This window comes from Balaenoptera physalus (assembly GCF_965194825.1).
Source record: "Balaenoptera physalus genome assembly, chromosome: 12".
Classification (NCBI taxonomy): Eukaryota; Metazoa; Chordata; class Mammalia; order Artiodactyla; family Balaenopteridae; genus Balaenoptera; species Balaenoptera physalus.
The window spans coordinates 8,728,152-8,753,899 of record NC_138897.1 but is presented as its reverse complement, the minus strand read 5'-3'; the positions used below and the strand labels follow the sequence as shown (position 1 = coordinate 8,753,899).

The 25,748-nt window shown below is 36.0% G+C and overlaps 1 protein-coding gene and 1 long non-coding RNA gene across 2 annotated transcripts in view; one reads left to right on the top strand and one right to left on the bottom strand.

Annotated features, from left to right (window-relative positions):
• Positions 1-25,748, top strand: part of CCDC102B (coiled-coil domain containing 102B) — a 234,522-nt gene that overhangs the window by 174,774 nt on the left and 34,000 nt on the right. Inside the window, 1 exon segment of the mRNA XM_082415917.1 lies at positions 22,271-22,441. Coding sequence (XP_082272043.1) covers positions 22,271-22,441 — 171 coding nt within the window.
• The window catches only part of LOC309639118, a 58,259-nt gene continuing 41,227 nt past the window's right edge, over positions 8,717-25,748 (bottom strand). Inside the window, exon 3 of the long non-coding RNA XR_014251480.1 lies at positions 8,717-13,561. This is a non-coding gene — a long non-coding RNA (uncharacterized lncRNA). The remainder of the gene's footprint in view (positions 13,562-25,748) is intronic.

Below are 25,748 nucleotides of genomic sequence, written 5' to 3'. Positions count from 1 at the left end.
CTTCTCAGATTTACATTCCATCTTACTTCCTTACAGTTCCTCTTTCACATATTCATCTATTTGTCTCCCTGTCCCTCAGCAAATGTATATTTGTGTATATTTTCCTTTTATTTTTGCATAAATAGTGTATTTTTTCACAAAGAACTTTTTTTTTCTTTTTAAGAAAAAAGAACCTTCAAAATCATGGCAAAGATGCTTATTGTTTAGGAGCTAGGTTTTTTTTTTTTTAATTAATTAATTAATTAATTTATTTATTCCTGTCTGTGTTGGGTCTTCGCCTCTGCGCGAGGGCTCTCTCTAGTTGTGGCAAGCGGGGGCCACTCTTCATCGCAGTGCACGGGCCTCTCACTATCGCGGCCTCTCTTGTTGCGGAGCACAGGCTCCAGACGTGCAGGCTCAGCAGTTGTGGCTCACAGGCCCAGTTGCTCCGCGGCACGTGGGATCTTCCCAGACCAGGGCTCGAACCTGTGTCCCCTGCATTAGCAGGCAGACTCTCAACCACTGCACCACCAGGGAAGCCCCAGGAGCTAGGTTTTTAAGTGCTGACTAATTTTTTTCTAACACAAAAGAGTCACAGATTTGCTTTTTGCTGTTTTGCAAATTCCACAAACATTGAATTCATTGCATCTTTAAGTTCTGCAGCACCAATCTTTGTAAGGCCTGAGCCACTCTATATAAATTACATTAAAAATACTCAAGCTGATAAAAAGGAATTAACTATGAATCATTGGTGATTTTACAAATTTCATCAGCATTTTTATTGGTAATTTGATTTATATTTAACCATTTTATTAATAAAATTTAGAATAAAATTAAACTACTAAATACCTCTTTTTTTTTTTAAGAAAAATGTTGCAGTTGTTGACTTGAAATAAACACTGTCAGATATTTTTCCAGAAATCATTATTAAAAGTAAAATTTACCAGAAATAATTTAAAACATTTAGATAGGCTTTTTTTAAATAGACAAATATATAATCTGTCAAAATTATCTCCTTCAACCTCACACTATGTTGAAAAACACTGTGCTAAAAGCTGTGAGAAATTTAAAGATTCCTAAGACATCGCAATTCCTAAAGGGGCATACAAATTAGTTGAGAATTTAAAACATGTCACATGGAAAGATTACAAGAAGCAATGCCCAAAGTCAAATGGGAAGTATAGGCATCTACCCAAGACACCAATGCCAACTCTGTCTATACTTTTATACTGTGAGATTAATTTTTCATGATTAATTATTCTGGGAATTTTGCCTGCCCCTGTCTTCTTATGGCTAAAATTTCTAATCACTGTTTTCTCATGAGCATCCCATAGGTTAAGGGAAAGCAGAAGTTCGCTTATTAAATATTTCACTTATTATTTTTGTCTTAAGAAAACAGTAAGGAGATTATGGAGCAATTCATTGTATAGCGGGACTCTCACCAAATACTGGGAGGCGGGAAGCTGATACCTACTGTGCAGTCTACGATAATGTTTGAGAATTCTCTGTGAATTAATTTTTCTAATTTAACCTCTAACAGTTGTTATCATAGATATTGTCAAACTGATTCTGAGTCTTTTGAAGTGTATCATTTGAATATTTTGGATATTTTTGTCTCATTGAGAGGATACTAACATGATAAATTAAGGCTATGAACTCCAGGTCTGTTTCCAAGTTGATGTACGTGGTTTGAGAATTTTTCTGAGGTTGACGGGCTTTCTGTGTACCATCATTGTTACCTAATAATATGATATCATAAGCAATTGCCTAGAAATTTTGCACTCTCCTGGGCCATTCTACAAGTGATTTCTTTCATTCAGTAATTCACAAACCCCGTCCCTGTTATGTGCAGAGGAAAAGCACATCCCATCTCCTACAGTGGCTCATTAAAAAAAAAATTTCCCTCCATGAATCTGTGTAGACCAACCCCATGGGACCTCAGTTCTTCAGACTTTCTCATAATCAATATTTTTTGCTTTTCTTCCCTGGGATATTTAACAATAATTGAAGTTTTTTGCCCATAGGATTCAGTAGAAATCCAGATATCTTTCAGAGAAGTTTGCTCTGAGAAGAAACTGCCCACAGAAAATTCCCTCTTCTCAATTAAATGACATATTCTCTTTATTGCTAAACTTATACCAAATTTTATAAAGTATAAAATATTTTCTCTTAGGTTTGGTTTAGGTTTCAAGTAATTGATACTTAGATTCCTATTTATTTGTACATAATCCATACAAAAACAGCCAACTATTTGATTAATGAAACTCAAAGTTGCACTAAAAATCTAACACATTTTCACAAATCTTAAAATTGTCAATGTTAAAAAAAAACTTAAGTATGCTCCGAACAGTAATTATTTTAAAACAACTCTTAAATTGTCTTATTTTGATAACAAAAATTATGTGACTTCATGTAGAAATTTTGGAAAATACAGAAAATATCACAAACATTAAAAGGAATGTTTTATAAAGTCATTACATTTTCTTCTGAAAATGATTTTAATGGAGGCATTATAATGCATCCAGAGTAATGCATTTAACTAAAGCCCAATAAATGATATTTAGGTTATCTTTAGCACATACCTGATTATTACTTTTGCAAGCACTGAGTCAAAAGTTGGGCCCATTTTCGTTATTAGCATTGCCAAGTTGTCTCTAAAAAAGTATTATCAATTTACTTTCATTAGCAATGGACAACTAACATAAATCCTAAGACTATTTAGACATAATTCTGGGTTTCTCCCTTCTTTAAACTCATCTGTTTGTCTATTTCTGTCATAATACCACCTGGTTTTAATATTGTGACTTTACTGTATTTTAACTCATAGAGTGAGGATTGCAGTGTATTTCTTTTTCAGGTCTTCTTGGTTCTTTTATCACACTCATATTGGCAGCTAACTTTTCATATTATTGTTCTGTGTTTCTAAAGAAAATTCCATTATGATCCCCTTGATGTGGGTGACATTAAATTTGTGAATTAATTTAGAGATTGGCTGTATACATCATTGATAACTGTTTACACTATTCAGGTCCTTTTTCCCCTTTAAAGAAGTTTCTTTATTTTCTTCATAAACTTCCTATGAATTTCCTATTCAATCTATTCTTAGATATTTTATATCTTTTTTGGCTTGTATTCATTGGACCTTCTTTTAGAAATTATAGTTCCTCTCAGGTCAATTCTGGACTATAAGAGATGCTATGGTTTGTATATATTTATTTTCTAACATATAATAAGATTGACCCTAATGTGTTTTCATGTTATTCAGTTTATAATCTTGTGGTTCACTTGTTTATAATCTTATGCAAAGAATCGTGATTTTTGTCCCCATATTTTTAATATTTGTAACTTTTAAGTATGTTAAAATATTTACTTGGCCAAATTTTAAATGTCTTCACTAAAAACTAGGGTTGAAAACGGGCATCCTAGGTTTTTCCCTGATCTTATTGGCAAAGTGTAATGTTTTAACAAACATGATAATGATGATGATGGTGATCTGATGATTGATTATGGAGACTTTGAGTCTGAATATCCTGCTCTTTCTAATTTACTGAATTTTTTTTTGAATACATTTTAAAAATTTAATCAAATGCTGTTGGGCTTATATTAAGACAATTTAGGATTTTTTCCTCACATTTTGTATTTGGCAGAATAAATTAAATAACCTTATAGTAATAACATTTCTGCCATTCTAGAGTAAGCACTTCTTTGTCATGTTTTATTATTCATTTTAATTTACTGATGAATTCAATTTGCTACTATTTTAGTTTGGATTTTTCAATTTATACTTAATTTGCTTCCATATACAGTTGAAAAAGCTCATTTTTATTTGAAGATTTGTTGAATAACTTAGAAAATGTACTTTATCATCACTTTAACAGTCAGATTTACACCCAGTGTGACAGTACATAAGATGCTATTTATAGCAACCCTTTAATGTACTTGATTATTTTTTTTTAATTAATTAATTTATTTATTTTTGGCTGCATTGGGTCTTCGTTGCTGTGTGCGGGCTGTCTGTAGTTGCGGCAAGCGGGGGCTACTCTTCGTTGCGGTGCGCCGGCTTCTCATTGTCGTGGCTTCTCTTGTTGCGGAGCACGGGCTCTAGGACGCACAGGCTTCAGTAGTTGTGGCACGTGGGCTCAGTGGTTGTGGCTCGCAGGCTCTAGAGCACAGGCTCAGTAGTTGTGGCGCATGGGCTTAATTGTTCTGCGGTATGTGGGATCTTCCCGGACCAGGGCTCAAACCCGTGTCCCCTGCATTGGCAGGTGGATTCTTAACCACTCTGCCACCAGGGAAGCCCCCTTGATTACTTTTTGAAAAGGAGAGTTATGATTTGATTTTATGTAAATTAACAAATTAATGTGACATGATTTTCTTTAGACTCTTATAATTAGTTACAGGCCTTTGGAACTTATAATTGCTTTGGATGAAAATACAGGTGCAGTTAAAGTCTTTAAAATAATGTAAAATTCAACATGGACATTGAGGGAGGGAGGGGAAGGGAAGAGATGAAAGGAATGAACGAAGTTTATAATAACAGTAAAGTGCAGTTACCACAAAACTTATCCATTTATATGGTAATGCTAGCCTCTGTGCTGGTAAATAATAATAATAATAACCACAACCACCTTAGAATCTCAGAGAGTAACCAAAACAATAGAGTATTTCTTGTTCACTCCACGCTCAGTGTGCAGGTCAGCTCTGTTTCTCATATTCACTCAGGGACCCTCTGAGAGAGGTCCCCATCCCATTCTGAGAAGGAGCCATCTCAATATATTCTTCAGCGCTCCCTGTAGCAGACACCTGCCCCTGAACCATGCTGACAGAACATTAGACCAGGACAGTCAGGTGCCCAGACTAACTGCAAGGTAAGGTGGGAAATTTAGTGAGCATTGCAACTTTTATCTTAGGTAGAGAAAGAATAAAGAGAAAATGAGGAAGAGACATGGAGAACAGAGGAAAACAAGGCTGCCCCAGAAGTCAAAGGGAAAAGATCCTTTAAGAAGGACCAAGGCCATCATCAAGTTCTGCTACATGGATTAGAACACGGATAGATAACTACCCAGGGTCTTGGTTACCTGTAACATTTGAGTGATCTGAATGAGACTTGTTTTGATGGAGACAGTAAACCCTGATTAATATTGATTGAGAATAGAATTAGAGGTAAGACAATGGTAGCAGTGAATATATATTTTCTAGGAGTTTTGTTGTAATATGGATGGGAAAACCAGGATGATGCTTGGAAGGGCATTTTGATACTTTAAAATATTTAATGATATAAAGATCTTAGTATAATTAAATATATCAAATATATTTATGTATCCTTGAATATTTAAAGGTGTTAAAGATATTACATATGTCAAGGGATTTGTCTACTGAGATATGAAAAAAGTGATGTTGCAGGTGAAAAGAGGGTTGTGCTGAGAAGTGAAGTCCTTGGAAAGACCCTAAGGAGTAGGTGGAGAGGTTGGTCTTAAATAGCAAAGTACATGTTTCTTCCTTTGTCACAGGAGAGAAGACAGAAGGTGAAGATGTAGGTAGAGGTTGGACGTTGGATTTGGGCACAGAAAGATGAGATACTTCTTGTCTGTTTCTGTTCTCCTGTGATGTTTCCAGTTAGGTGATTAGTGAGATTGAGGCTGAAGGAAAGTGGAGATTTCACGAGAAAATGTCTTAGAAATTGGGAAAGTGAATTTACCAGTAATGTGCTGTGGGCAGTGTTCATTACAGTTGATTTGACATTTGGCCCAACAAATGGTGAGAAAGACTCAGGAAAAAAATCTTGTTTGCAAGGAAGAAGTTTTATTGAACTGATTTGCACTTTTGCTGGTTAAGAAGAGATATGAAGGCAACAGGGAAGTAAAGGAAAAAGTATAGATTATTGACAAATGGTTTGGAGGTCTTGATACAGCCAGAGAACTGCTGACACAGAAATACTGGAATAGTTGAACTCAATAGTTAGGACCTGTTGACCAGAGAGATTTGAAATCAAGATTTATTATGACTAAGCCATTAACTCATTAAGAAAACACGCATATTTTAGTGCCTATAATAACTATTTCTGTGTTATGTGAAAGAACTTGGCAGCAAAAGAACTAGACAGTGAAAGAACACACAAGAACCTTGGCCTCATGAAACTTGCTGTTTCATTAGTGTATTAAGGAACCAATACAGAGATTTCTGAGATTATATCATAACCTATTCCTCCTGCCCAGGAGATGAGAAAGTGACATTTAAGCTGGAGCTCTAGAAGAAGTAGGATCTAGAATCATTTAGAAAACATAGAGGGGATATCAGAACTTTTCAAACAGAAAGGAGATTCTTTTGAGGATGAAAAACAAAGTCAGTGAGCTAGAGGTAATGTGGTGTGAGATATCACCATTATCTATTGATAAGATTATAGCCTATTCTAGAGAAAACTTCTTGCAAAATTTTCTCTGGTTGAAACATATGATGCTTAATTGCTATAGTCCAATATCTCAAAAATGTTATCCTCATTCATCGCCAACAGTGTAAGAAAACATTAAGTTCAATATATGGGTATTTTAATTTATGATGTATCAGAATTAATACATACATATATGTGTGTGTGTGTATGTATGTATATGGTAACTTGAAGAATTACACACACAATACACGTGTACGTATCTAAACGCATTCGTCGTGATGTTTTCTTCTTCCTACGATAACCAGACACATTCCCTTGGACTGTGTATCCCTCTTAAAAGACAACAGATGTATCTAAGTCCCTTGGACTGTGTATCCCTCTTAAAAGACAACAGATGTATCTAAGTCTCTTCTCCATCTGCATCTCAATGCAATTTTTATTTTCTAGTACACTTAAACATTTTTACTTTTAGTAAATTAATGGTAGTTATATTTTAGGTTATATTAGTTTAATGGTAATTAAACTAATGGTTTAATTATGGTATATTATGGTTTAATAATATAATTATGATATATTATGGTTTAATAATGATAATATACCATATGGTATATTATGGTTTAATAATGGTATAACTATTAATGGTAGTTATATTTTAGGTTATATTTAGTTATATTTCTAGGTAGTTATATTTTAATTTTATATGGATAGGACTGGCAAATAGGTTCCTTTTTTTTTTTTTTTTGGTTACAAGGCCAATTTGCTTTCCTTGTATTTTAGTCATTAGAATATGTTATCTTTCCTTCTAGATTACAATTTCTTTCCATAAGGAATAGACAGTGTCTTGAGAATAGTACCAATGAATAACATTTTTTAAATGCCTAAGAACCTAGTGAAAAATCACAGTAATGTATCTTATATATGTCTATTTTCTTTCAAAATTGTACATAACTATTCTATAGGAAGTTTAGAATGTATTCATGTCTTTTCTAGTCAGCATCACAAACCACAAAGATTTGCACCATAAATAAAATATAGTTTTTAAACTAAGTGCTTTTATCATCTGTTTGTGTCTAGATTATTCAATTTCCATTTTTAGTATTTTTTCTTTATAATTGGAAGTATTAATTTGAGAGGAACTCTAAAGGGTGATTGTTATTTTTGAGTATAATTTATGTAATTAGGGTGAATATATCAATTCTTTCAGACATTTAGTAAATCATTCTCTCACTCCCATAGTCTTTATCTATGTGCCAAAGTGAAGTGGACATTTGGCAAGTGACCAGTTAATTTGATCAATGCAGATGCCAAACAGTATTATGCAGGGGAAAATGTCACTTGGCAGCTAAAGTCAAGTCTTAATGGACCTAATGGTTTGATGCGACTGCAGGGATAGTTTATCCCTAACCTTAGATGAACTGACCCTGTAAAATTCACAGAAAATGGGGGTAGCTGGACATTTGAACACAAGCGTTTTCAACTTTTCTTATTTTACAAGCCTGTGACCAGATGGATTGGATCCATCTCAACTACATATGCAACAATATGCATATTTTTTCTCAACTACGCATGAAACAGCATAATAACCGAGTCTTCTTCTTTCATGATTTGAAGTGAAAAGTCTGAAAAAAATTTTTTATTATGATGTATCACCTTACATACTCAATTACCAGATGTTTACTAGAAGCTAACATTTATTATTGGTAAGAGGAAACTTGTTCACTGGCTTTTTTAGGCTTAAAATGAGCATTATTTCATATTTACAAGTTAAAGTTAATTTGACAAAATGCTAGATAATTAGTTGTCTGATTTTTGGATGATATGAAACTGATCTTGTACAATTAACTGGGGAATAATTACAGCTGTATTTTTGAAGGAGGGAAAATTACTCTGAATAATAACACAAAGTCATAATCAAATCAAAATGAATTCCAATGATATTGATTTTATAGCATTTCAAGAAAATTTTCCACATAAAGGAATTTAGAAGAAAATTGCCTTCTTGTATAACAGAATTGCATTTATCATTGCCTTACTTCTGCATCTGTAAGTGCATTTGTGCCTTTGGAAGAAATATACCATTTTCATGGTGGAAGGAACTCTTTCTTGCAATTGTGTTAGACTGTGTTAGTATCTGTGTGTGTAACACTAGGGCTTATACAGACTGAAATAACCACTAATATATTTCACTTATTTAAAAATTATGAACAGAATTCCATTGAAATTATAAATTATAAATAATGAGTCTATTGATAATATAGGTAGTTGACAAAGTATTTTCAGAGCATGTATATTTAAGATATGCCATATAAACAGCAGATTTAAGATATGCCATATAAACAGCAGATTTAAGATATGCCATATAAACAGAGCAGTATCTAGAGCTCGGAATGCTTTGTATAATGTTTAGTATAGGACTTTTTAACCCTGTTCAATTTTGTATGTAAAGGGTTATATTTAAAATTTGTTACATAAGCTTTGCATGAGTGATTTTTATTGAATAGCTATAGCATGAAAATATAAAAATAGTATAAAAACAATGTCTGTGGCCTAATTTTCAATTATGAACTTGGGAGGATACTTAAAGTTGCAAAAAAAAAAAATCAAAAACATATTTGTAGAATCACTTTTTCCCTCCTGAGACTTAGGCCTGTTCATAAGATGACAAGAACATGTACAAATAAAGGACATTTATCAGGTAGTGATGGCAGATGTTAAAGTCTCTTAAATTCCTGTTTTGAGCATCAAAATTTAAAAAGAGCAAATGAGATGATAGCAACTACCAGTGACACAAGTAAATTTAACATGAACAACAGGAGTTAGAATAAGTTCTCTGTGTAGGAAAGTTATTCAGATTTTCTCCACCTGTGTTTATAGCAACAATTCCCAGCCCTGACACAGCACTCACCATATTCTGTTTTCATGTATTTTAACTCATCTCATTTTTCTAGTAGAATGTGAGCTCCCTTAGGCCAGGAATGTGTTACACATGTAACATAGGGCTCACTACATTTTCAAAAGTTATCAATTGGCTCTCTGTGAGCCACCCAAACGTTCCAGGTTCTGGGCAACTGGCACTTACTATTTGTGTCGACAGCCAGCACCCAGGTTCCAATTGCCAGACACGGCTAAGTAGAGCAGGAGGAAGGGCCGTCCCTTGACTGGAGGACACATCCAAACAGTGTTTCTAGCTCCGGCGGTTTTCCTTGACACGTGTGGGACCCATGCCTTTTTTTCTGTTGTGAATCCAACCTTTCCAACTTGCTGTTTCCCCGAGAAACTCCATTCCTTAACCCACGCAATACCACACTGTTGAATTCATGACTCATGATGGCAACCACAAAGGGACCCACTTTGTACAAGAGGCAACCCTTGGAAACTAGGTATGGGGATACTTACTTTTAGTTTTAGATGAACTAACTTATTTGTTATCCTAATTTGATTTTAATGTTTTACCTAACTTTGGCTTCTAATGCTTCTCTTTTGTAAACACCAACACAATGAGAGGAGAGAAGCAATTCAATTATTCCACACTGAAGGGTTTTATTTGTGTGCCTTAATTTATCACTCATTAAACTGGTTTATATTTCCAGACTCCCTAGGAGATCACCTTAATGTGCCAATTAATGTTAACCTATAGGGTAGTTTTGATAATTTCATATAGGTAACAGATAATGATTTGTGGATATAGAGGCGATCTGGAGGATTAAACGTTAATAAATGCTATGAATAGGTGTTTAATTCCTGAGTTCTGAGACTATCTGAGGTTGTGAATAAAATATGCTCGATCTTTCTCAGATCAAATTGGAAAACTGAGTTAGCTTTGGGGTTCTAGATCTAAGTTTGGTTACTTCAACAGAAAGTAAAAGGTACACTCAATCTGTACACCTGTGATCTCTCATCTTGTTCCCAAAGCAAATACTCTGTCGAAAATGATGGTCCACTTGTATTCCAGTGAAGAGTAACATTTTAGAGGTTAATATTTATTTAATAACAAGTTATACAATATTTTTAGGAATGCAGTAGCAAAAAAACCCTTTTCAATCTTTTCTACATCAACAGTTCATCTTTCAACTTGATATACTCCTTTTGAAACATCATCCACATGTAATATTATACATTGCGGGCGCTGAAAAAGATACAGAAATGAGTTAAGAGGAAACCACTTCCTTCTTACAACATGCACTTTGTATCTCTGAGGGCATGGCCAGTAGATGGAAAATGCTCTGTTAAATCCCCTCCGTTTGTAGACCTCAGGGTCGAAGCTTCTGTGTTTCTGCAGTTTGGCATCAGGCCAGGCGGCGGGCAGTGAGGATGGGATCTGCTACTCCCTCCTCCCTACGTTGCCCCCCACCCCCTGCCCCGACTCGGTAGGCTTCCTTCTGCTTCTCAGGGCTGGAAGAGAGGACAGAGGAGGGAGCAGTCCTAGGAATTGGAGTGGTTTCAGGCGCGGGCGCTCCAGGCCAGCTCTTTCTGCCGTGGCGCCTCTTCAGTCAGCCCCTGACCTACCATCACCCTGAGCTCTCCCACAGTCCACTCCATGTGGGATTCTTCTGTTGGTGTCATCTCACCCATCCGACTGGTCCTTTAAAGTGGGGGACTTTTTTTTAACTGATGCAAGTCCAGCTCCTCTCGGCAGGGGCCACTCAGACTCATCCCAAACATTTATGCTTTCCTGTTCCAAGAAATTCTGAAAGTGCAGGCAATTGCCAGGGAAGCACCACCTCCCTGCCCTATAGCAACAGGCTGCTTATACTTTTTCTAGTATGAATGAGGAATCAATCTGTCCCCCAAACACCAGGTGACACTTTTAAGATTTTTCTCTGAACCCCGTTGATTTGTCTTCATGTGGGGCAGGTAACTCCATTCCATTTCCCAGGAGAGAGGAGAGAAACTGCCCCAGGGCTCAGATAACAGGCCTTCCCAGGGTTTCCCTCTCCACCTGTGATCTGCCCCTTACACACCCTCCAGGTGGGCAGGGCCTAGTGGGTGCAGGACCGGGTTTCTACCACACTTTTATTTTTCTTTCTGGTCATTTGTTTTAGAAGGAGAGGAGCTTAAGGATCCTTTGTTCTCAGTGTCGAGGTTTTATGTAAAACTGGACAAAAGTAAAAACCCTATTTCATGTATGCCTTGTTACTGTGTGTTTGTGTGGTGTATACATACATACATACATAATTGGAATCATTTTGTACATAAAATTGTGCCTTGTGCTTTATTATTCTGCATTATATAGCCTCATATTGTTGCATCATCAAAATTCTTCCCACATAATTTAAGGGCTTATAATATTACCGTATAAGGATTAATTATAATTTATTCAATAAGGGTCCGATCATATAGATTACTTTTTAACATATTATTGTTGTTAGATGTAATGCAGAGTGACTATTTTTGAACATAAAACTTTTATTCATATATATATTCATATATATATACACATATATGTATACATATATATATAGTATTTTCCTAGAATAATTTTCTTGTTATAAAATCTAGGACAGAGTTAAGAACTGTTGATATATTTTCATAAATTATCTTAATGTCATGAAAATTTACATTTCCCTTCAGTGGTACATGAGAGTGTCTTTCTTACCATTTCTATATCCATATCCTTATTAATATTTTTTCATTTCTTGGATTATTGTATTTCCTCTTCTGAGAATTTTCTCTGTCTTTATCTTAATCTCTGGATTATTCCCTATTAATTTTTATGAACACTTACTGTGGTTTTATTTCTACTGGCCTTTCTGATCACTTCCTTTTTCTCGCCTTTATTGACCCGTCTGCCCTTTCTTTTCCACGAATGGAAGTAGGAATTGTTTGGCTATTGGGTCTGTCAAACTCAACACACAAGTCTATGTATTTTATTTAAATTATTTATTTCCCTAGAATTATGAGCAAAAGCAATACCCTTATCTATCAGGAGAGTTTGCTGTATGCAGAACCACTTTCATGTAAAAGGGCTGCACGGAGGACCTGGAGAAACTCTGATTTATCAAATGAAATGAAACATTTTCCACAGAAGAGTATTTTCTCTGAACATTTGTAGCTTTGTACAATTACAGGGCTCTTCCCAGTGTGGGTAGAGAGAAGGTTGGAAAGTTTGGTTATAAAGCATTACTTAGCTAAGTGTGCATGGCTTTAAGAAAAAACTGTGTGGGAGTAATACATTCCCCACTGAGTGTGAGTCAGTGATTTCTCTCTCTATTCCCCCCTGGGGGCCTGGAAAATAGAAAAAGAACTTCTGATTCCATCTACAATTTTGGTGACTAACCATTCAGGGTTTAACTTAATATTTGTATGTTCTCTGGAGACAAAGGATGCTGTATGAGTACTAAATTGTACTTGCAACTTACGGTTTAGCCGTAGGGTTAATAGCCGTATTTGCAATTCTTTAGAAATCTTTAAATATCACACAGAGTCAGGATATGTATTATAATAAATATTTTAATGTATTGCCAACTATTACAAAACTTTATTATGTGTAGATTGAATTGGTGATTAATGCTTGCTAGTAAAAGAAAATGAGTGTACAGAGACTGTTCCTTTTCCCGTGCACAGTACAATCCAGCCTGCATACAATCTAGAATCATAAACACATTTTGTTGTTTGCTTCACCAATCAGTAAGACATATTGTAAGTATATTCATTTATTCATACATTCATTTATCATTTGTTGAGCACCTTCAGTGTTCCAGGCACTATTTAACACACTTCAGATAATTGATGAACTATACAGTTAAAAGAAAAGGACCAAAAAAAGCTCTGTCCCTACAACCCTGATGGTGTATCTGAGAGACAGACATCTTTTTGTAAAATGAGTCAATTTAAAAATGACTAAAAGCCTAGTAACATTTGATATGCCCTGAAACTGCCAGTGAATTAGTCAATCAAAATGTTTTTTAAACATGTCAATTGGTGTAACCTAATATTATTGTGCTAGCCTATTAGTAAGGATAGAGCGCTACAACAAACTCCAGATCTCTGCAGCTGATACAAGTTTATTTTTTTCTCATTTCTTAATCCAGTGAAGACAGGAGGCTCTCCTTGGTGTTTCGTCTCCATGTGGTGACTCAGGGATCTGTAACTGTCAGCTTTTAGCTCCGTCATCTTGTAGCCCTTCAGTTCCAGGTACTTAGGTAAGGAAGTGGGACAGCATGGAAGTTCCCATGGGATATCTCCTTGCTAGAGCTAGAAGAGATATAAACCAGTTCCTTCCACATTCCATCAGGCAGACTTTAGTCTCAGTGTCCCATTGAAAGGCAAGGCTTAACAAAACTACTCCTATTTTATTAATCGGATATAAATACCAATTCATTTCCAATTTTGTATATTTTCAAGGTGTTCTTTTTTAAATTTTCTTTAGGCTAGCTCATAGTTTTTCTATAATATTCTGCTTGTTTACCAATCGACCAATTCTTCATCAATTCATTTTTTTTGTATTTGTATCAATAAATTATTTTTATCCTTAATAATTCATTCCTTCAATTTTCCTCAGATAATGTTGGTATGCTTTATCCAACAGTTTGAACTGATTGCTTGCCATATACAAAGATATATATATCTCTTTATATATATCTTTTTGTAGTTAAATTGAGATCGTATCTTTTCTGCTAGTAACAGCTTTCTCTCTCTAAAGTTTGTATTGCATATTCATTATTTCCAAAATTTTACAATTAGAGCTCCACTTTGCTATGGACCTGACAACTAAGTAATTTTCACATTTCCACATAACTCTAAATTGTTTCTACTCTACAGATATAGGTGCATTAAATATATATTGACTAGTAGGATAAAGGAATCTTAAGTAAATGCACAAACAGGTATAAATTTCAACATGCAATAAAGACTATAAAGGAAATGAACAGGTATCTGAATGATAATTAAAGATAATACTGTGAATCATTATTCACATTTGAGTAATCAAGAAAGCATCTCAGAGGAAATCATATTTAAACTGGGACCTGAATGTTAATTAGGAGCCAGATGAGTGTAGAGTGGCAAAAGCCCTTTGTAGGCGAAAGGAAAAGCATGTCCAAGTACTTTGAGACAGGAAAGGATTTGATGAATTCAAAGAACTGTAGAAAGATAACTTCCTAGAGAACATCCTGAGTTCTTTCATCAAGAATATGTGGATGGAAAATCCTGCCTCTGCCTAAAACTAAAATTGACTTTGGCCTGCCTCTCGCATATTAGTTTAGCTGGGCTTAGAATTCTAGGTTACTCAGCAACTGAAGACATTATTGTATTTAATAAGACTTCTTGTTGTTGCTGATTATAAGTTTACTGTTAGTTCCTCTCTTTATAAGTTTTTATTTCCCACAATCCGTCTGTGCTTTAATAATACCTCTTGGCCTTTGTTGTTTCTCAGTTTGTTTACAACATGTCTGACTTTTACTATATCTTTATATTTTTATTCTGCTCAATATTTTGTGCAATTTTTTTGCATTTTTTCCCCCGATAACATAGCACTGAGAGGTTGCCTTATCAACACAAAGGCAAAGTTTCACTTGGAGAAAACCACTTTTATCCTTGCTCGTTCCCTTCCTACTTCCTTCCCAGCAAGATTCAGCAGATATTTTGGGATTATAATACATCAAGCTTAAGGACAAAGACCACGTATGAGCTAAGGGTGACAAAGCAGAAAGATACAAAGAGCCCAGCCCGTGGTGGCATTTGCTGAGAGGCTCTATCTCCTCTGGATTACTGACATTTCACCTTGTTATTGCGTTTGATAACTAACTAACTAACCTCGCCTAGCCAGGTTTTCTACCTCTCCTGTTATGTTTAATTAAGGTGTCACAAATGACTTACACATATTGTGTCTTTTAAAGGTTACAATTCTATGAAATTGCTATTGTATGCATTTTACAGATGAGGAAACTAGGACTTAAAAGTTAATGAAGCTTTTTGATATTTTCTAAAAAACTTGAATATTATTGGGAATATTGACATAACTGATTATATGAGAGATTAGTAGATGCTCAACAAACTTTTTTTTTGGTCAATTGCTTATGTATCTATGGTACTGAATAAGCACAAATGGCATTGAATAAACACAAACTCCAATGTGTGATATTCAGTCTATGGGCCTCACACACACATACATACACACACAATATAAGTGCCACCATGTAGCCACAATACTGCGGCTTTGCACCCTTTTTACATTATTTTCTCAGTAAAGTTTCCATCATCTATTTTCCATTCATGGTGTTTGTACTATGATATTTAATTCTATAGGATAGATCTCCCCAGGTGACAGCCATGGGACATGATGTTGGCGTTTGTGCTACCTGGGTAGCAGATTCTGAGACAGATATCAAAATGTAGGAAGTTTATTAGGGAGTACAACACCCATGGGGAAAGAGGCCAAGCAGCAAAGGGCAGAGGGAAAAGTAGGACTGGGGAGAAGTGATAATAGTAATACCTCTGGATACCTCTGAAGCTGGGATAGATCTTTGGAGCTGTCCCAAATTGAGGTGAGAAGAGCAGTTCCTTCATACTTCCAAAATGACCAGGCTGCCCCAGGAAGGGGGTGTGGAGTTAGAAAGGAGGCTGTTTTTTGTTTTTGGGATTTTTAAATATTTATTTGGTCGTGCAGGGTCTTAGTTGCGGCAGGTGGGCTCCTTAGTTGTGGCATGCGAACTCTTAGTTGCAGCATACGTGTGGGATCTAGTTCCCTGACCAGGGATCAAACCCGGGCCCTCAGCATTGGGAGTGCGGAGTCTTATCCACTGTGCCACCAGGGAAGTCCCAGGAAGGAGGCTCCTTATAGCCAAGGGGAAAGGGCTGTGATCAGACATTTCCAGCAACTGGTGAAATACATCCTCTCATCCTGAAGGAGAACCTGGAGGGCACAGGACAGCAACCCCTCACAACATGTCCTCCCTGCTTATCACCCATCTTTCATAAATAGTTCCCTATCTTATTAGCTCATTGGATTATCTCTTAGTATTTGTCACAGTGGGAAAATTTGCCTGTTTAATTGTCTTAATCTATTACCTCTACTAGGTTCTAATGTCTGTGACATTAAAAATTGTGTCTGCCTTGTTTGCTTTTATATATAGAATGTAGAAGCCAGTCTACATGGCACGAGGTAGACACTCAGTAAATGCTCCTTGAATGAATCACTGATAATGTGTCAAGTCTACAACGAGCACTAAAATCGCTCTATACTTAACATAAGATATTAAATGAACCCTCTGAAGATGCCACTTAAGACCACAAAAATGTTCTCATTTTAAAGCTATTATCTGACACCAAGTATCATAAATGTTTATGAATAACACTGACTTCTGTAGAAATATACGTTCCTTTGATTTCTGTATTTCTTGAGGTAAGAATTGAAGATATAAATAGATACTGACATTTATCCTAATAAGTAGGTGGTACAAGATATTTTTCTAATGCACTTAATTTGGTTGAGCTTGTAAGTTCTTTATTCAAGTAGATGGATTTGATTGTAATAACCACCCAATGTGCCTGAGTCAACTTTTGAGAAGAGAAAATCTGCCCTTGTTGATAGCATTATTACTCACAGCTGGAGTCTAACAAGGCTATCAACAGACCATGAGCTAGTTATTTCCAATTTTGTGTGTTTCTCTTTATTAAATATAGTTGAATCATATATTATACTGAGAATTTCAGGTTCTCTACATAACAGTACAGTATTGTTATGCATGTTTGAAATTACAGATGCCGAAATTTCTAATTTTCTATGGATTTTTTAGAAAATTGAGCAGACAAATAACATATATAATAATACTTTAATACTTTAAAATTTTCTGTATGTCATTTTGTTTTTCCTTCAAATCGATGCATATAAACTTATTTGATTCATTTTTAACCAGCGTTTCATTATGTCATTTAAAATTATAAGAAAACGTATTTTAGTTCTGGCAGCTTGGCACAATCAAAATCAGTTAAGCTTCAGTACTTCATGTATCGGCTACAGTATTAATTCTACGTAGAAAGCAATATCCTTACTTACAAGAGCATAAACAATTCATGATTTCATAAGCCATATACAGAATTTAAAACCTGCTATCACATTCTTCACATCTCTAGAAACAGAGTCAATCTATTTGAGGAACTAATGTTATTCTATCAGAAATATCTGTATACAAACACATTGTATATGCTTATTTTCTATATCGATTCAGCATTATTATTCATATAACTTATAAAAGGATTGTGAATTAGATTTACTGTTCAGTTTTATAGCTTTGGATTTATAGAGGATTATATACTGACAAATACTCTCCAGTACTGTATATTTTTATATGTTTAATTTCTATTCAGATTTTTCTCTGCCAAAATAAAATATATCACATCATGGTTTTATGTATTTCTACTATTAAAAATATACTAGAATAAGCTTGCTCTAAAAATCCATATGGATCTTTATTATTGACTTATTCTCTTTTTATATGCAAATTATTAACTCTTTAAATGGACATCTATTTGGATGCCTTCCAACTGGAGGTCTGTAAGCAAGCTACAGGGGAAATTGAGATATCAGATAAAAGCATCAAACAAAACATATACATGGGATTATAGTTTGTGATCCTAAGTGCCTTTACTCTAACATGCATTCAAAGAAAGAACTGGGGGTGGGGGGAATCTCATCATAAGAATAACAAAAAAAAAAAAAAAAAATGAGTCTATAGTAGCAAAGGTCATAGCTTTGAGAATTAAGGAAGAAATCCATCTCTCTCCTGAAAGTAAAATGGGGGTGTTGATGAACTAATGGATTAAAATGTCAAAGAACCTGTGAAGTCTTAGAAGATAAGGCCTGATAACAAGGTTTAAGCCAGCCGGGATATTGTTTTGAAACAATGAAAAAAGGAGGAGTAATTTACAGCTAGTTTGGCCGTAAGCAATGTGTATAGCCTCTCAGAGACTGAATGGGGAAAATAGAAAAGGCAAGAGAGAGAAGGTATGTGAAGAGTTCAGTGATAGTACGTACTTGGCTAATACTAATCTCTTTCACCCTAAACTGATTTTTAAAAAATATCTTTACTAATGAAATAATTTTTTTTCTCCTATGTTGAAATCTAGTTTTCATCTTTTTAGAATAGAAAGTAAAAGGTATCCTGTGAACATAATGAAAATACATTTGGCTATAGATACAGTTTGATATATTTTCTCGTAATGAAATGTGCCCAAGGCCAGGCCAGGTCTTCGGACCTCAGTTGTAAGCATGATTCTCCTATTGTCCCAGACTGTTGTATCAGTACCTCCAGGCATACATCTTCCTTGTATATTTTTAAGTGCTTAAAAATCCTAGATCACCTCCTCCCACCCAAGAAGACGTCTCATATTTCATTGCTCGGTTAGGTTCCATCTACCCTCCTAAAACATTTACTGGCAAGAGTAAAGTTTACTACAGTTGGCATATACTAGTGGTCATCAAACTTTATGTTGAATTATAAACATCTGGAGGGCTTGTTAAACCCAGGGTTGCTGGGCCTCAACTCCTGAGCTTCTGATTCAGTAGATCTTGGATGGAGTTCTCAGGGTATGCTGGTGCTGCGGGCTTGGGGACCACTCACAGAGAATAGACGTTGGCTAACACATATCCACCTCCTGGGCCTGAGAATAAGGTGAGCTTCCCCGAGCAAATGGCCACGCAGTAGAGCATGAATGCTAGAGGTCTGCCTACAAAGATGACACATGCTTGGGGTGGAATTGGTACTGACAAACAGCAATGTTTTTCCTTCCTTCCTTCCTTCCTTCCTTCCTTCCTTCCTTCCTTCCTTCCTTCCTTCCTTCCTCCCTCCCTCCCTCCCTCCCTCCCTCCCTCCCTCCCTCCCTTCTTTCCTTCCTTCCTTCTTTCCTTCCTTTCTTCCTCCCTTTCTTCCTCCCTCCCTCCCTTCTCTCCTTCCTTCCTCCCTCCCCTCCTCCCCTCCTTCCCTCCTTCCCTCCTTCCCTCCTTCCCTCTCTTCCTATATGCACATCTCAAAGGTTCTTTTTGTTTACTTAGCTCCATTTAAACCAATCTAAGTGAATTGTACAAGCCTAAAGTCAAAGCATTGACTATCTGAGAAATAATTTTACTAAATCGCAAAGGTTTTTTAGGTAGTTGTACTTGGGTGCATAATTCCTGAGGAAAAGCCATCATTTTACAGATTTGCTATAACTCTTCCATTAAGCTCTGCATTACTTTTGTGGCAAATTCTTTGTTTGCCAGATCAAGAAAATCTTTCATTAAATGCTCCATTGTCATTCCAAATAATAGAATTGTGTTCCCTACTGCATATCTTTCTGTGAAATCATAAGGTATATAATTTGGCATTGGAAAATTGTACTCTGATTTTTGTACTCAGAAGAAAAGAGAAATTTGCTTGTATTTTAAATGTGGTTTGTGATGTAATTTGATAAAACACTGCCATGAAGCCGTAAACTGCACTGTTACTGTGAGGTAGGGGAAGGGACCATGAGCCTGTCCCATCAACAGGGGTCTAGCTGCCTGTCCAAGCTTGCCTGTTCCCAGCTGCCCTTCGGCATTGCTCAGGTTTAAATATCAATGGTTGTGATTCTGACTCTTATGGGGGCCAGGGTTTTCAGAACAGCAGCAAGATTCCAGGAATCTCTCAGTTTCCTGGAATTTGGTAGATTGCCATGGAGGCGCGGTGGTTGGCTGGTGGGCGTGGGAGCCCTCCTCTGCCTTTTCCTCCTCCTGGCATCCTGAGAGTGGTGGTCAGCAATTTCTCTCCAGGTCCTTGTCTACACCCTCTTCTCACATCTGCAGGACATCTGCCTGTTTGGTTGGAGTTCTGTGTTTCATAGAGACCAAGAGGCTGCCAGTAATCAATGGTGTCATATCAAAATTCACTTTACATCAGCTTTTTTTTTTCCTGTAATAACATGTGCTTCACACTGTTTTGCATTTTGCTTTACATAATAGAATATTGAGAGATATCATATCAATATACAAAAGGCTGCCATATTATATTTTAAGCATTAAAAAGCTTAATGGCTTTTTATTTAATCAGCTCCATATGATGATATTATGATGATGATCTTCATTTCCAATCATTCACTATTAACATAAAAATAATGCTGTGCTACATATCCACATGCATACAGCATTTCACACAACTGTGTGTGTATCTGTAGAACCCATTCCTGGAAGTAAAATGGCTGGGTTGGAGTTTTAATGCATTTTTCATGTTAAATAGTTTTGCCAACATTTTTCCATGAATGAATCTCAGTTTCTTCACATTTTACCAACAGATTATCTTATCACACATAATCTTGCCAGTCTGAAGACATGAGGAATAGCATCTTGATGTGTTTCTTTTCATTATACTTTTATTTTTGATAATTGTAGATTTATATGCAGCTGTAAGAAATAATACAGAGAGATCTATGTACCTTTTCCCCAATTTCCACCGGTGGTATCATCTTTCAAAACTATGGTAGGGTATCACAACCAGGATATTGACATCAATACAGTCAAAACACAGAACTTTTCATCAAGACAAGGATCCCTGATCTGCCCTTAGCCACACCCACTTCTCTCCCCTCCTCCCTACCCTTGATCCCTAGCAGCCATTTCTATAATTTTGTCATGTCAATATGTTACAGAAATTGGAAAGGTTTTTCCTGAGTTTTGGGTGAAGATAAATAGCTTTCAATGTTTAACAGATATTCTATATGCTTTTCTGTGAACTCTCTCCTTCCATATTTTATATCAAGTCAATTTGTACAGACTTGATATAACTTCATATAGTAAGAGACTTGTCCCTTGTTACAACATTTTCTGTGTAGGACAAACTATTTGCTATACACAAACTGTATACTTACTGTGATTAAATTTATAATTCTATGATCTCATAATCATACTTAGAAAACCTTTCCCTATTTGGTAATTGAAAAAAGTATTTACATTTTTCTTCCAGTGTTTTCCAATGCTCTATGGCTTTTTTCTTTTTTCTTTTTTCTTTTTACTATTAAATCTGATTCTTTTTTTATTGTTCTTATTAGAAATAGTAGTAGTATAAGATGTGAGTAAAGATCCCATCTCCAATTGTCTACCTGGTTGTCCTAAAAAAATTTAACTTTGCATTTTTAACTAGTAAGTGTTATGACAGTATTTTTCAGGAAATTAAAAAAATATCCTAGGACTTTCTTAAAGTATTATAACATCATGAGGAATTAGAGGTTATTTTTTTTCTTCATAGTTTTAATAAAGATGATTTCAACAATTACAGTATTATTAATTTTGCACAGCAAATTTTAGCAAAAAATTAGAAACTACATTAATTATAATCTGAGGCCAATTAATGTGACCTGTCAATTCATGTCTTGTAGAATGTTGATTATAACAAGATTGATTGGAGTTCCAATCACTTCATGGTGGATTCACTCTGGATTTTCCCCAGGGTCAGCCCCTTCAGGTCTCTGAGCCAGATTCATGTGGTTTCAGGAGGGTGCCATTCACGGCATGAGTACAGCAGCACAAAACATATATTTTTAAGAGAAATAATTAAAAGCAGATAGTCTGCTAACTTTTAATACTTAGGCTGATTTAGCAGATGAACAGTTCTTCTTGAACTTATTTTTATTATATTTTATTCTTCATTTATAGATATGAGAGTCCTCTTTTGGAAAGCATACATAAAAACTAAATTTGCATAACATGAAAAATGGGTCATTCCCTCAAGCACATAAAGAGTTGTACTGTATTTTAGCCACACAGAAATACACCTTCCACCTATAGTTCTATGCTAATCATAATATTTAATTGCAGAAATGTAGAGTCCCAGGTGAAAAGATGCCTAATCTGAATTCTTCCTAAAGTGCTTTTCTATTTTTTCCAAACAAGTTGCCATTCTTCTGACTTTATCAGAGTAAACTATAAATAATGGAATCCCTGTTTTCTTTTAAAAGGAACTGTTGGACCTTCAACATGCCTACCATAAACTAAGCAGGCAGCACCAGGCAAAGACGGCAGAAATGACCCACGTCAACAACCTCATGGATCAAAATGAGGCCGAAGTGAAGAAACTGAGATTTCAAGTAGAAGAACTAAAATGGGGACTCAACCAAAAAGAAAATAAGGTATCTTATAAGTGGAACATATGTTATGTAGATTCAAAATTGCATTTGATAGCATAGAAAAAGCATTTTCTTTTTTATTAACATATGGCATTACTTGAGGTAAAAACTTCAATTTTTAAAAATTAAAATCAACAAAAATGTGTAAGTGTAAGGAGAGGAAACTATTATGTAAACAACATGCTCATTTTTGTAGTGTTAGTAGCGCATTTTTTATGTGTGCCCTATAACTTCAGATATGTTTTAGCTTGGTCGTGTGGGGAGGCATGGTACCATAGGTATCATTAAAACTTGGTGTCTTAAGCTTTAATTCTATATATTATAGAAACATGATGTATGTTGTGATTACATGTTATGATATATATATTCTCCCCAGCGCTCTCTGATGTTTAAAGAATGTAGGCATCTTGTTTTGTCGTGAAAGGTCAGCTTGCTAATGGTTTATGGCATGTTTAAGAATGGGATACCTTGACAGTACACCTGCAACAGGGAGGTGTGATTTCAGCTGCAGTTACAAACCACAGAGAGATTTTTCTTGAAAGAAGCGGTCTCCACAGTCAGTGTGATAGCGTCTGCCACCCCATGGCGGCAATTACTTCAGATGGCGTTCCAGGCATGGCATCTGCTTCTAGCGGACAACTTTTGAGGCAAAATAATTACTTCCCTGTGCTATGTGGTTGCTTCACTTTGTTATAAAGCAGAAAGTAACACACCATTGTAAAGCAATTATACGCCAATAAAGATGTTAAAAAAAAAAAATTACTTCCCTGGTTAGAGAGACTGTTTGCAGATAATGCCAAAGAGTTGGAAATTTAAAAAAGAAAACAGAATTGTTTTTCCAAGGGGCAATTCAGTAACAGGACACAGTCCACATTTTAAGATTTAATTTTTCATCAAAACTATTCCAGTCAAGCAAACCAGATTTTCTAATCTAATAACATCACATGGAAATAGAATTATTTGACCAATGAGGCTCATACATCGTCCCTGATCTTACTAGGGCTGACTTGTCCATGGGCGTTTCATCCTTGAAGTCTCTTTTTATGAAGACATATATGTACTTTTTAATGGTGTTCATGGGTAGTGATGCTGGACCGTGGAATGGTAAGTCAGGAGAGGAATGTAGTAGGAAGGCTCAAGAGAGTGGTTTTGGGTTTTTATTTTCATCATAGCCATTATTCCTGTGAATACTTTTGACATAAAAGCATTTGTTGCAAGTGGTGGTAAATAACCTCTGTGTTCGCCAATATAGGCTTTAAGAAATTGCTTGGGACTGAATCATCAACAAGGAAATTGTGATAATACACAGTTTTCCGGGGCTAGTAAAGTACTAGTTCCCAAAAATCTGATTCAACCATCTAATCATGTAATTTTAAAAACGGCTGTGGTCTTAAGAAGGATTCTATTAGTTGCCCCTCCCTGTAGGAGAATCATTCTTCTCACGTCATCAACGTCAGGCTTGGCACATGTGACATTTGCTTTGCCTGATGAGCAGAAGCTCCGTGTGCCGCTTACCATCAGGGGCTTTATGAGCCCAAACAGGGCTCTGCTGTGCCTCGTTTCCCATGTGTCTTTTCTGCCTTGTCTCATGTCATGAGGCCAGCAGGTGCAAAGTAGACATCACCCTCTCAGCACGAATTCTGAAGTGGGAAGGATATGGAGCAGAGCCTTTGCTGACCCAAATGGATCCACATGGGTAAAAAAAAAATCAATATTTGTTGTGATAAGCCACTGACATTTTGGATTTGTTTGTTGCTATAGGAAAACTTAGCTAAAGCTGACTGGTATGGTCACTCAAACAAAAACAGCATTGTAAAATTATATTACATTGGCTCCAGTGCCAGAAGTAGGTGGTGAGAAAACTTATTGGAGGTTAGAATGATGGCAACGCATTTTATGGAGTCTTGAAAGGTTTGGTACATTATATCCTATAATACCTTGGAAAGCTGGTGATGGACAGAATGAGCTTGTGGTTTTTAGATGAACAGGTATGTAGCTAGTATTTCTTGTTTGCTATTGGTGTGTTTAACAAGTGCCTAAGAGAGAGAGGAACTCAGAAAAGGCTTGTCGAATTTTCAGAGATATGTAAAATAATACAGAAATTTTAGTAGTTCTGTGACTGCCAGGGCCTGATCTTCATTTGCAAATGGTAATACGTAAAACTGAGGATGGCTTTGAACAATAAACATCAATTAAGGTTAGGCAAGAACCAATTCAACGGTGTGGCCTTCAAGCCTGTTTTTAAAAGCTCTTAATTAAGGGCATTTTGTGGAAATCCTTGAAGCTGAACACAATGGCACAGGGAGAAGAGAATGAGATTGTGCTTCTCTCAGAACATCCCACAGGTTCAAGGCAACTGCAGATAGCTCAGAGACAATAGACTGTCTCCCAGAGAACTGCAGATGGGACAGCTGACCTGTGGTGTTTGCTGGAATCAAAAGAAAAAAGGACTTGTTTTTGTGAAAGATATGCTGGCAAATGAGCTTCCAGCCTGGGATAAAATAGACTGATTTCTCGGGATTTGAAAGAACTCTTCATTCCTCCAAACTTCTCGGACAAGGAGCTGGCTGAGTGTGCTGTCAACACCTGAGAAGGAGTAACGTCCAGAGCCATATTCAAATAAGGACGTGGTGAATAATGCCAAAGGACCACCTCGAGAGCGAGCACCATGGAGAACTACAGACTAGGCAACTATTTTCAGGGAGGAGAACCCGGGCCAGATAGCGGAGCATTCCCCATGAGCAGAATAGGAGCTCCCTGAAACATCTGCAAAGTTAGATTTCATAAGTATTTTCTATTTTCTTTTCTACATGGAAGTTTTTATTGCAGTTTTCTTGTCCTAGTTTCACTATAGTATATTGGGTGTGTGAGGGAGGAGGGTATAAATTACTTGCCTTTTGAGTACGTAGATTCTGGAGCAAGAGAACGTGTATTGAGATCTGACATAGATATGAGATCTTTGAGATCAAGGCTGTGATTAGAAGGTTGCTTGGGTAATTTCTCTTGGAGAAAGGGTGAAAATTTTTGAATGCTGAAGGGGGGAAAACAAACATTTGTGACCAGGAAGATGGGCTGTGTTGTACTGTATGTGAGAGCAGGAATGAGTGAAAGGGTATGTGTGTATATTTTAATATTTGTTGCCCCATCTGTGGGAGGAATATAGTTCCCAAGCATAAATGGTGGGCATGGTCCTGTGAGGTCTTTGGCAAATGGAATTTGTGCAGCTTTGAAATAGAATCTTTTGGAACTATAATTCCATATGGATAAGTATTTGGACATATTTCATATCTGAAGCTTCAAAATAGATGCA